Below are 12,685 nucleotides of genomic sequence, written 5' to 3' on the forward strand. Positions count from 1 at the left end.
TAAGATTAATATATACCAACTCTTTGAGAAGTTTTGACATTGTCATTTTTTGTAGTTTTCTTATGTACATATTTTTCCTTCTTGAAGGTCATTAACTTTGGTTTTACTTTGGTTGTAAAAAATTTAAAATCCTATACATCTCTGCATCCGCAATAATATAAAATAGAATAAAATATCATAAAATAAAATATAATAATAAAATAAACAAACACTTCTCGCAATCTTTGAAGCTACGTACATATTTTCTAAGCAGCGAGTCCCATCTATTTAAAGCTATCGCTATGGCAGATAATGGCTTTACCCCGCTCAGTTTGATGGAGCAGGATTTCCCAGTACCTGAAGAGGTTAACTCCCCATCAGAAATGATCGCAGCATGGAAAGCAAAAACAATTCACGTTGCCCATCCCCATGATCTCGGAATGGAATGGATAGACGCACATTCATCCAATTTATGGTTGAAAAGAGGAAAGTTATTTTCTGAAACAGAAGGTTTCGCAATCGCTATCCATGACCGAGTTATTTTAACAAGAAATTTCCGAAGGTCGGTACACGGCGAGGCAATAGAAGATAGGTGCCGCAGGTGCGGCATTTACGGTGAAACAATGTACCATGTAATTGCTGGATGTAGCGTACTTGCCCCCCGTGAATATGTCATGAGACATAACAATAAAACAAAGATCCTCCACCAACAACTTGCGATAAAACACGGTCTCTTACAAGCAGAAGTCTTGTATTTTAAATATGAACCAAAGGCAATATTGGAAAATGTAAATTTTAAATTAAACTGGGACAGATTTATTTCCACAGATCAAACCGCAACTGCCAACAAACCTGGCATCATCTTGCTCGACAAGATATATAAATAAAACAATCGAAGTAATCGATATAGCGGTGCCCCTTAATCGCAACATCCAAAGCACATACTCCACCATAATATTGAAGTATGCAGCTTTGGCCATAGAACTGAAACGGATGTACAAAGCGAGGGAAGTGAATATAATACTAATAATTATGTATATCTTCCACTGCATTAGTGCCCAAGCATCTAATAAAAAGAAGTTGTCTGTAAAGTCGGTTTACAGACGATAGTTTAACGTGAGAACGTCATAAGAAAATATTGATGGAATGGTTGCAATTTTCAAAACAAAATTTTAATTTTATTTGTTTGATAGATATTTTGTATGGATATAGAGGAGGAGGTAAATGGAATCGCAATGGAATAGGTCAAGTTCCATTTACACAAACGTGACGAAACATTTCTCAAATTCATGAAAGATATGTTCAATTTCGATTGTGCATCAGACGTTAATAAGTCAAAAACACTAAGAGACAACATCATCGATTTGCCTTTTTCAAGACACTTTACACTTGAAACACTCCCTTTCATTTCCTATTTTTCCTATCATCGTTTATTCTCAACAGAGAAATGATTCATTACCATGCACGCGGGAAGAAGGCATATGCAAATACAAATATGCGAATTTATATATGTGCATATGCGCATATACTTACATATACATACATATACATACATATATATGCTCACTCAAGTAGTACAGAGCCAGATATCGAACGTTGCCGAACGCGGAGACCGATTGTGCTCTTTGTCGTTCGTTCCGTGCTCTCGCTTGCAGTTCAAGCACATTAGCTGACATTTGCTTGCGTACGGAATAGATTCGTATATTTGATATGTCCATATGACTTGTATGCATCTTTACATATAGATTTGTTCTTTTTGAAAATTGCGCGAAATTGTATATGTATATGAATGTTTATATACATATACTAGCAAACCCGGCCCCCTTCGCTGGGCACACTAAAATAGAATAGATATGGTTTAGAACAGAAAATATATGATTTTCATATTATTTATTTCTTTATTCTTCATTCAAGCGCTTTGGCATAAACAATATTTTTTGTTTTTCTATTTGTTTTTGAGTAAATATAAAATATTAATTGAAAATCAGGAAAAAAGAAGATTGTTTTTAAATTTCAAATCAACGCATATGAATAAACAATCGTCTTTTTTCCTGATCATCCATGAATTTTTCGTTGCAATTTATATGTTTTATTAAGCATTGAAGTTTTTTTAACTATTATCCATTTATATTTTTCAAAAAAAAAAAACGAAAAAAAATTTTTTTTCCACGAACACATAATTTTATTCGGATTTCACATTAAATTCTCAAATTTCGTAAGAAATTATTCACTGTTCCAAAATCCACTCCAAAAAAATTCACAAACAATTTTTACATGTTGCACTTACGTTTTTTCCTTATGGCATCCAAATCAGAAAGAAATATTGACACATTGTAACTCACACTGTCAATTTGACAGTTCAGTTCCGCCCCAAGCGTTAAAACAGTAAGCGACATTATGGCTGGTTCAAAAGAGCGCTGCACCCGTTGCCAGTGCTCCGAGTTACAACCAAACTTTACGAAACCCATTTTCAATACTTACTTAACAATGTGTGTAAGTTTGGTTTAATTCGGTGCAAAGACACGGCGGGTCCACGTTTTGGCATATATTTCGAGACCCTAGTCATCAATAGGTATGAAAATTACCCCGTATTAAAGCACTTATCAACAGCTTTCATTTGATACCCATATTGTACATACACAACCAAAGGTTACCCGGGTCCACGTGTTGACCTATATCTCGAGACCCCAGTCACGGAGCGGCATGAAAAATACTCTGTACTAAAGCATTCACCAACAGCTTCAATTTGATATCCATATTGTACAAACACATTCTAGGGTCCACGTTTTGGTCTCTATCTCGAGACCCTAGTCACGGAGCGGATGGAAATACTCTGAACTAAAGCATTCACCAACAGCTTCCATTTGATACCCATATTGTACATACACATCCGAAGGTTACCGGGGTCCACGTTTTGACCTATATCTCGAGACCCTATCTACCAATAGGTATCCAAACTATACGGAAGTCATCTTCAATACCTCCTTAACAATGTGTGTAAGTTTGGTTTAATTCGGTTCAAAGACACGGCGGGTCGACGTTTTGGCATATATTTCCAGACCCTAGTCATCAATAGGTATGAAAATTACCCCGTATTAAAGCACTTATCAACAGCTTTCATTTGATACCCATATTGTACATACACAACCAAAGGTTACCCGGGTCCACGTGTTGACCTATATCTCGAGACCCCAGTCACGGAGCGGCATAAAAAATACTCTGTACTAAAGCATTCACCAACAGCTTCAATTTGATATCCATATTGTACAAACACATTCTAGGGTCCACGTTTTGGTCTCTATCTCGAGACCCTAGTCACGGTGCGGCATGAAAAATACTCTGGACTAAAGCATTCACCAGCAACTTCCATTTGATACCCATATTGTACATACACATCCGAAGGTTACCCGGGTCCACGTTTTGACCTATATCTCGAGCCCTATTTCCAAAATAAAATATAATCCATGTCACTCGTGGATGATGTAGCTTTCGAATGGTGAAAGAATTTTTAAAATCGGTCCAGTAGTTTTTGAGCCTATTCATTACAAACAAACAAAGTTTTCCTCTTTATAATCTTAATATAGATGTATTAAACTATGTTAATGTAAATTTATATTAAAAAATATTGATAATTGACAAATTTATGTAATTTAACGTAACGAGTTAAAAACAAATGATTATTAAAAAATATTGAAAATTGACAAATTTTTTTTTTTTTTTTAGAATAATTCGCAAACTCGTCCAGCAAGACCCATATCGACTAAGAAAATAAACTTCGATACTGAATGAAAAAGTTCTGTCTGAATGTGTTTCATTAGAACAACCAACTGTCTTTCAAATCGCAATAACGGTAGATAAGTATTGCACGTTCATAGCTTTAATAGTTTAATAGATCTTCGCCATAATATAAGCGATTTAATTGAAGGTGGTCCGTGTCGTCGTTCAGCTTCCGCCACAAAAGCATGCTCCATTTGATCGCAAATTAAATCGAAAAAAATATTTGCAATATTGCTGTGTATCAGCGATTTGAATTCGAAAGCTACTTTGAAATCCACAACACAAGATTGTGGAATGTCCTTCAGACCGGGACTAAATCGCCAATTGTTAAGCAAATAATTGAATAATCTTCCATCGGTGCATACGGATTTTACCAGCACAGGATTTTGAAGCGAAACATTTGATGTATAACTTTCAATCAGCGGTGGGAAACCGACAATTAGGTCAGCCTTGAAGCCGTCATTGCGCTTACTGTGTACGAGTGATTTTTTCACGTATGGCACAAACTTATAATAGTTCGATACGTCGGCGACCACATCATACATTTCTTGCATCGAGTATCTGCAAATTTGCGAAACGCCAACTTAAGTGAGTAATAGCGGATACAATACAAATCTGCACGCCTACCCAATTAACTCCTTTTTGGCATATTCCCGATTCTTGTTTGTAAGATCACTAAAAGTGAAGAAGTCTCGTTGAGGACAGTTCACGTTTCTGCCGGCAGCTGCGCTACAAAGAGAAGTAAACAAACTTGAAAAAATTAAGTTGCGAATTGCGATTTCCATATCGAGTTCATGTAGACACATTCGAACTGGTACGATATGCTTTGGTAGGGGGTTATATAATTTTCATTGAAATTAGATTTTTGTATGAAATATGTAATACTTACAATTGTGTGTAGGTGCAACCGATAAGTTGCCTATTTGCCAGCAACAATTTTGCGTTCTTGAACATTACGCCACAAAAAATGCCACAGCTACGTGTAAAGGATCTGCCCATCTGGAATTACTATTCACACTACAATAACACACGAATTGTTTTTTTTTGTGTTTTGAAAATTTATTATTTAATATATTATTATTTAAAATTTTTATTTTCGTGTTCTCCGTATTCAAGTCAAGTTACAACTGAGCATAATTCAATAATGAATCATGACAACTGATTTCATTTTTTTCAATGAGGTTATGATGTCAGTGAAGGAAATATTTCTGCCGGTTTCACAGTAGTTTCTGTGAAGTGAATTTTAAAGCGTGTATATGTAAAATATCTTATAACTCAAGAACGGGCTCACCTATCCAAACCAAATTTTTAGGCTTTGTTTGGACTATTCAGTAGATGGTTTGTGTTTTGAAATTTTAAGAATCGGATACCAGGGTCTCGAGAAATAGGCCAAAACGTGAACCCGGGTAACCCTAGCATATTCTAGGGATCAGAATAAGAAATTTTGCGAAGGAACCATACCTCTAAAACGATTTCTGATGTCCCCCAATATGGGTCGAACTTTTTAGTTTCTTTTCTATAACTCACATTCATTCATTTACATATGTTCTGACTAAATAAATTTCTTAAGAGAAAAAATAGATAATATTATAAATAAATAAAAATAAAGCAAATAAAGAAAAAACATAGCCATTTAGCTGATTTTTTCATGTAAAGGCCAAAAATGGTGATATTTTGAAATTGGGGGACATCAGAATTCGTTTTAGAGGTATGGTTCCTTCGGTAAAGTTTCTTATTTTGATCCCTAGAATACGATTTTCATAGAGCAATGAGCGATTTTTAAATCGACCCGCCCTACTGTACCTATGTTTTGGTGTTCATGTATCCAAAACAATTGCAAAGTAAGGGAGAGTGAGAGAGCAAAATAACATTTCAATTTGAGAGGAAGTAGCAAGTTTTTACTGTATACATTTTGACGTGATAACGTCTTATAATTCGATTTAGCCGGCTGGTCGTTACCTTGCATGAACTGCAAGCGAAAGCGCGGAACGAACGACATAGAGCACAATCGGCCCCCGCATTCGGCAACGTTCGACATCTGCACACCTACTTGAGTGAACATATGTATGTATATGCGCATATGTACATATATAAATTCGCATATTTGTATTTGCATATGCCTTCTTCCCGTGTGCATGGTAATGAACCATTTCTCTGTTGCGAATAGGACGATGATAGGAAAAATAGGAAATGAAAGGGAGTGTTTCGAGTGTAAAGTGTCTTGAAAAAGGCAAATCGATGATGTTGCCTCTTAGTGTTTTTGACTTATTAACGTCTGATGCACAATCGAAATTGAACATATCTTTCATGAATTTGAGAAATTTTTCGTCAACTTTCATGTTTGTGTAAATTTATCTTGACCTATTCCATTGCGATTCCATTTACCTCCTCCTCTATATCCATACAAAATATCTATCAAACAAATAAAATTAAAATTTTGTTTTGAAAATTGCAACCAGTACATCAGTATTTTCTTATGACGTTCTCACGTTAAACTATCGTCAGTAAACCGACTTACAGACTTACTTTTTTACTTGTAAGAATTTGCAAGTGAGAGAAACAGTTAAACGCAAAGTAAAAATAAACACGAATTAAAATTTTTCGAATTGAGACAAAATTCTAAATTTAAATTAAAAAAATTGATTAAAATGGAGTATCTAATTTAGATATCCTATATTAAATAGGAATCGGTCAATCATGTAGAGGCATGCACTTCTGAACCACAGCTTCCAGTCACCGCTGCTGCAGTTTGGTTCTTGGTTATTAACTAATTTGGCAATATATGTATGTATATCATATACTTGCATACATGCATATACAGCAGCAAGGAAAATATATAGAAAGCTATGATTGCCACAACAATTCAATTGAAAATTTAATGTTCTTCATCTGACAGCGTTGATGAAATAGAATAAATTATATATGTATTTGCTTTATTTTTTAATTTTTTTTTTTTTTAATTTTTTTTTTGTACTTTTTGTGACTTCTTCCCGTCAACAATTTAATAAGGTGAGCTTGCAAATTTTTACTGCTTTGCGTTCATTTAATTTTTTTTATTTTTCTCTTTGAGAGCGAATTCTCGGAAATTAAGGGGGAACGCCACTGTTTGGGGCCAAAAAATAGTCGATTTTTGAGAATTGTTTCTTTGTAAGTAGGAAAGATTATTCGCGGACCGAACAAAAGGCAATTTATTATATACTAGCAAACCCGGCCCCCTTCGCTGGGCACACTAAAATAGAATAGATATGGTTTAGAACAGAAAATATATGATTTTCATATTATTTATTTCTTTATTCTTCATTCAAGCGCGCTTTGGCATAAACAATATTTTTTGTTTTTCTATTTGTTTTTGAGTAAATATAAAATATAAATTGAAAATCAGGAAAAAAGAAGATTGTTTTTAAATTTCAAATCAACGCATATGAATAAACAATCGTCTTTTTTCCTGATCATCCATGAATTTTTCGTTTCAATTTATATGTTTTATTAAGCATTGGAGCTTTTTTAACCATTATCCATTTATATTTTTCAAAAAAAATAAACGAAAAAAAATTTTTTTTCCACGAACACATAATTTCATTCGGATTTCACATTAAATTCTCAAATTTCGTAAGAAATTATTCACTGTTCCAATATCCACTCCAAAAAAATTCAAAAACAATTTTTACATGTTGCACTTATGTTTTTTCCTTATGGCATCTAAATCAGAAAGAAATATTGACACATTGTAACTCACACTGTCAATTTGACAGTTCAGTTCCGCCCCAAGCGATAAAAAAGTAAGCGACATTATGGCTGGTTCAAAAGAGCGCTGTACCCGTTGCCAGTGCTCCGAATTACAACCAAACTTTACGAACCCCATTTTCAATACTTACTTAACAATGTGCGTAAGTTTGGTTTAATTCGGTGCAAAGACACGGCGGGTCCACGTTTTGACATATATTTCGAGACCCTAGTCATCAATAGGTATGAAAATTACCCCGTATTAAAGCACTTATCAACAGCTTTCATTTGATATCCATATTGTACAAACAAATTCTAGGGTCCACGTTTTGGTCTCTATCTCGAGACCCTAGTCACGGAGCGGATGGAAATACTCTGAACTAAAGCATTCACCAACAGCTTCCATTTGATGCCCATATTGTACATACACGTCCGAAGGTTACCCGGGTCCACGTTTTGACCTATATCCCGAGACCCTATCTAGCAATAGGTATCCAAACTATACGGAAGTCATCTTCAATACCTACTTAACAATGTGTGTAAGTTTGGTTTAATTCGGTTCAAAGACACGGCGGGTCCATGTTTTGGCATATATTTCGAGACCCTAGTCATCAATAGGTATGAAAATTACCCCGTATTAAAGCACTTATCAACAGCTTTCATTTGATATCCATATTGTACAAACACATTCTAGGGTCCACGTTTTGGTCTCTATCTCGAGACCCTAGTCACGGAGCGGATGGAAATACTCTGAACTAAAGCATTCACCAACAGCTTCCATTTGATGCCCATATTGTACATACACGTCCGAAGGTTACCCGGGTCCACGTTTTGACCTATATCCCGAGACCCTATCTAGCAATAGGTATCCAAACTATACGGAAGTCATCTTCAATACCTACTTAACAATGTGTGTAAGTTTGGTTTAATTCGGTTCAAAGACACGGCGGGTCCATGTTTTGGCATATATTTCGAGACCCTAGTCATCAATAGGTATGAAAATTACCCCGTATTAAAGCACTTATCAACAGCTTTCATTTGATATCCATATTGTACAAACACATTCTAGGGTCCACGTTTTGGTCTCTATCTCGAGACCCTAGTCACGGAGCGGCATGAAAAATACTCTGGACTAAAGCATTCACCAACAGCTTCCGTTTGATACCCATATTGTACATACACATCCGCAGGTTACCCGGGTCCACGTTTTGACCTATATCTCGAGCCCTATTTCCAAAATAAAATATAATCCATGTTACTCGTGGATGATGTAGCTTTCGAATGGTGAACGAATTTTTAAAATCGGTCCAGTAGTTTTTGAGCCTATTCATTACAACCAAACAAACAAAGTTTTCCTCTTTATAATATTAGTGTAGATTACTATACAACATATCTTATAAGGTATGTGGTAAATATTACCATACATTTTTTCCTTCATATACAATATAATAAAAAAATTAATAATAATAGCATTAAAACAACAGGTATTATTAACAAACTTGGTTTTATTTTAAATTCTTCAAGTAAATCAAATTAATAATAATCAATAAGAAGGCATATGCAAATACAAATACGTCAATTTCTATATGTGCATTTGCGCATATACATACATATATACGCTCGCTTAAGTAGGAGAGAACAAGTTGTCGAAAGTTGCCGTTCGTTTGCTTTGTCGTTCGTTCCGCGCTTTCGCTTGCAGTTCATTCAATGCAATGAGCAAGGTAACGGCAATGAGCAAGGTAACGACATATGAGCAAGGTAACGGCAATGAGCAAGGTAACGCTAATGAGCAAGGTAACGACACATTTTTTCGTGCGTGCAGCCGGCTAAATCGAATTATAAGACGTTATCACGTCAAAAACTTGAAGAAGTATGACTGCCAACACCTTTTAGAAGACATGCTGAAGTCGACTATTCTGGACACATGTGCAATAGTTCGCAGATTTTTAAATATTTAAGCAATAGCAATCGCATGGGCGTAGAACGTGGACTATGCTCCACCAGAGCACAATCCCTTGAAAATTTTATCTGAGATGTGTAATCTCCGGCAATAGCCGAGATGGATTAAGCTCAAAAATAAAATAAAATGTAATAATAAAAAAAGTACCACTTCCTGTATTTCAAAATACTTCTAACAGGATGATTTTTCGTTCACTAGTGGGAACTCAAGTCATAAGTACCGGAAAAAGTCATGCATGAGTTTTTCTCTGCAATTCCAGCCCTTTGCGATGAATATTCTCTCTCAAATGCGACAGTGCACACATATCATGAACGATGAAATGCAAGGTTACGCAGAGAAAAATAGAAAAATGAGAGCAGCTTTACCGTAATGTTGTTAACTGTAGATGAGATATGTAAAAACAAAAATGAAAAGTTATGTTAGGTTAACATAAAAAATAGATATGTAAAGAAAAAAATTATCTCAACTCTACAGTTATGCCAGTTGGTTGAGTCAAATTCATGCAGAGTAATGTGCAACATCCTCTATTCGCTCAATCATATGATCAAATAAATAAGGATGATAGATTACCAACAACGATAGATTTCAAGACTTGCTTGATAGCTATGATGAAAAAAATAAAAACTTTATAGCAACTTTGGCTACCACGTCACTTGGGATATGCTTAACAAAGTTTAGCTTGTGTTATGTTTTCAGCTTACATATATTTTCCCATAGCTGCTAGGTGAAACATAGGATCTCAATAAACGAGTTATAGTTTCGTTTGTTTAGATGTTTAATTTGACTCCTCTGTCCGCCTCTGCTGCTATGTACTTGTCGCCCCATGTGTTGGCTGGTCTCCCGCACCTTCCTTGGGGATTCCAGTATAGCGCTGTCCTTGCGATGTCATTTCGTGGTTTGCGCAATGTGTGTCCGATCTATTTTCACATGCGACGCATAATTTCTATGTGAACTGGTGTTTGCCCGGTAGCCGCCCAAAGATCATCGTTGTTTATCATATCAGGCCAGAATGTCCGCATTATCTTTCGTAGGCAACGGTTTAGGAAGGTTTGCAGTGATTGTGCTATGGTTGTTGTTAAGTTCCATGTTTCACATCTATACAGAACTACCGGCTTCACGTTGGCATCAAATATTTTCAGTTTTGTGTGCTTGTGTTAGTGTTAAACGAAAAAAATCAACACAGCCAATGCTCATGCCATGGCATACATATATCACTAACATTAGCTACATTTTGTTAAACACATCCCAAGGACGTCAGCCAATTAGCCGATTCTGTCAAATTCTCTCAGTGCCGAATAACGGCCTGAGAGTCCACCTCTAAAAATCATCACCATGATAGATTACTAGGTTTGGCCTAAGACAAATTAAGTAGTGGAGGTAGCGCCATTAAAAAACATTAAAAAATTATTGGTGGACTATGGTGAAAAATAGAGATGTAAGGGAACTTCGGAACTTCATTTCACACACTCTTCCAAACATATATTCACACAATTGTCCAAACAGTTGTTGTTCAGATCATAGATGACTAGATGCGAAAGTCTTTTTCTCGTGAGAGTGCTGAAAAATGTGCATTTTTTATAACATTCGTCAGTATTGCCAAACCGGAAAAAACATTGAATGGGTATTTTTTAAACAAAAATTGGGAACTTTTAGTTTTCACACCACCATTGAGGTTAGTATATAGTACGCGGTTGCCCAGTAGCCTTATATCACCCGTATAGACACCTACATATAATAAAAATAAGCACAATCAGCATAAAATACATAAATAATAAAAATAAAAAAAAATGATATTTAAATGAAATTATTCAAAATTTAAATACAAAAGTAATATAATAACAATAAAGTAATGAACACGAGCATGTATAAATAAATACAAAAAAATGTGGTAACTTTTTAATATTACATAAAAACTGGATAGCAAAAAAAAATTGTGAAGCAACGAAGAAAATAATTTAAAACGATAACCTTCAATTTTTCATTACTTAAAAATAGTTAAGTATCAGGTATCAGGTCAGTCTATAAATTCGTGCGTTTTTTAAAGGTGGTTTTAAAATTAATAAAAAAGATGTTTAAAGTATTTATTAATCAATAATATATTTTCCTTCATTATTTACAATGTCTTCCCAACGTTTAGGCAAATTTTTAATTCCCAGCTCAAAAAATTGTTTGTCCTTGGAGCCAAAATACGCTTCGATATTCCTTTTTATAGCTTCTTTTGAGGAGTAGTTCTTCTTACTCATATGGAATCGAAGTCCACGGAAAAGGTGATAATCTCAAGGTGCAATATCCGGAGAGTATGGTGGATGCGGCATTAGCTCCCATCCGAGCTTGTTCAGCTTGCCGAATGTTTGCTTTCCGGTATGAGGTCTTTCGCTGTCGTGGCGAAACAAAACTTTGCGTCTATTCACTAAAGACGGTCGATTTTTTTTAAGTGCCTCATTCAGGTTTGATAGCTGATGGGAATAATAATCAGCAGTTATCGTCTGCTTTGGTTCCAGAAGTACAAAATAAACAATACCGGCTATATCCCACCAAATAGACAGGAGAATCTTCTTGGGGTGAAGGCCATCATCTAGAGGAACAGAGAGAGAGGGAGAGAGTGATTTCCATATGTTTGATCACAGCTGATTGCTATGGTTATGGTTATACTCGTATCTAAGGTACGCCACCACTAATCGCAACCTTAGTCTGGCACCGTAGTATACAAATGCATATACATATACAACACACACACACACAAACATATGTGAAAATATTATATTTGAGAACAAAGAATTGTGAACATAAAACTAAAGCTGCTTTATTGAACAACTGGTTTGATTCTCGTCGAGATTTATGGTAAAAATCAATTAACTGATATCCAACTGCGAAACGAATGAAAGATTACTTCACTAAAGATCAAACCAGCTGAATTTTTTCTTGCTGTTAGAATAATTAAAATAATACGCTTCTTAGGGTAATAATAATATTATGAATGAGTGTATGAATATAGAAGGAAGTATTATTAGAATTCGGTAAATCAGAGCTAAAACGTTTTTTGTTATGCGTTTTCACTCATATGTGTGTATATATGTATGTATGTATGTGAATATCAAGCGTTTTCTAAAACACTTAAGTTTTGGCATTATTATTTTTACATGAGTGCTTATACATATACATATGTAAGTATGTATATTGATCTCTTTTATTAATTCATAAAAATAGCATATAATACATTTTATACTGATGTATTATCATACATAC

General features: G+C 35.0%; 1 protein-coding gene across 1 annotated transcript; it reads right to left on the reverse strand.

Moving 5' to 3' along the window:
- Positions 1 to 3,721: 3,721 nt before the first annotated feature.
- Positions 3,722 to 4,806, reverse strand: LOC129245142 (coenzyme Q-binding protein COQ10, mitochondrial-like). The gene is made up of 3 exons (XM_054883157.1): positions 4,646 to 4,806; positions 4,384 to 4,485; positions 3,722 to 4,317 (listed from the first exon to the last, which is right to left on the reverse strand). The coding sequence occupies exons 1-3, from the start codon at positions 4,753 to 4,755 to the stop codon at positions 3,849 to 3,851; spliced, it is 681 nt and encodes a 226-aa protein (XP_054739132.1). The 5' UTR covers positions 4,756 to 4,806; the 3' UTR covers positions 3,722 to 3,848.
- Between the last annotated feature and the right edge of the window lie 7,879 nt (positions 4,807 to 12,685).

The sequence above is a fragment of the Anastrepha obliqua genome, chromosome 4 (genome assembly GCF_027943255.1).
Source record: "Anastrepha obliqua isolate idAnaObli1 chromosome 4, idAnaObli1_1.0, whole genome shotgun sequence".
Taxonomy (NCBI): Eukaryota; Metazoa; Arthropoda; class Insecta; order Diptera; family Tephritidae; genus Anastrepha; species Anastrepha obliqua.

What these genes read in the sequence shown, in the direction of transcription:
- LOC129245142 (XM_054883157.1), bottom strand. Translation starts at nt 4,755, where the DNA reads ATGGGCAGATCCTTTACACGTAGCTGTGGCATTTTTTGTGGCGTAATG. An exon ending in GGTTGCACCTACACACAATT is followed by an intron (nt 4,486 to 4,645) that starts GTAAGTATTACA and finishes TTCTCTTTGTAG; the next exon opens with CGCAGCTGCCGGCAGAAACG. An exon ending in GCCAAAAAGGAGTTAATTGG is followed by an intron (nt 4,318 to 4,383) that starts GTAGGCGTGCAG and finishes GCAAATTTGCAG; the next exon opens with ATACTCGATGCAAGAAATGT.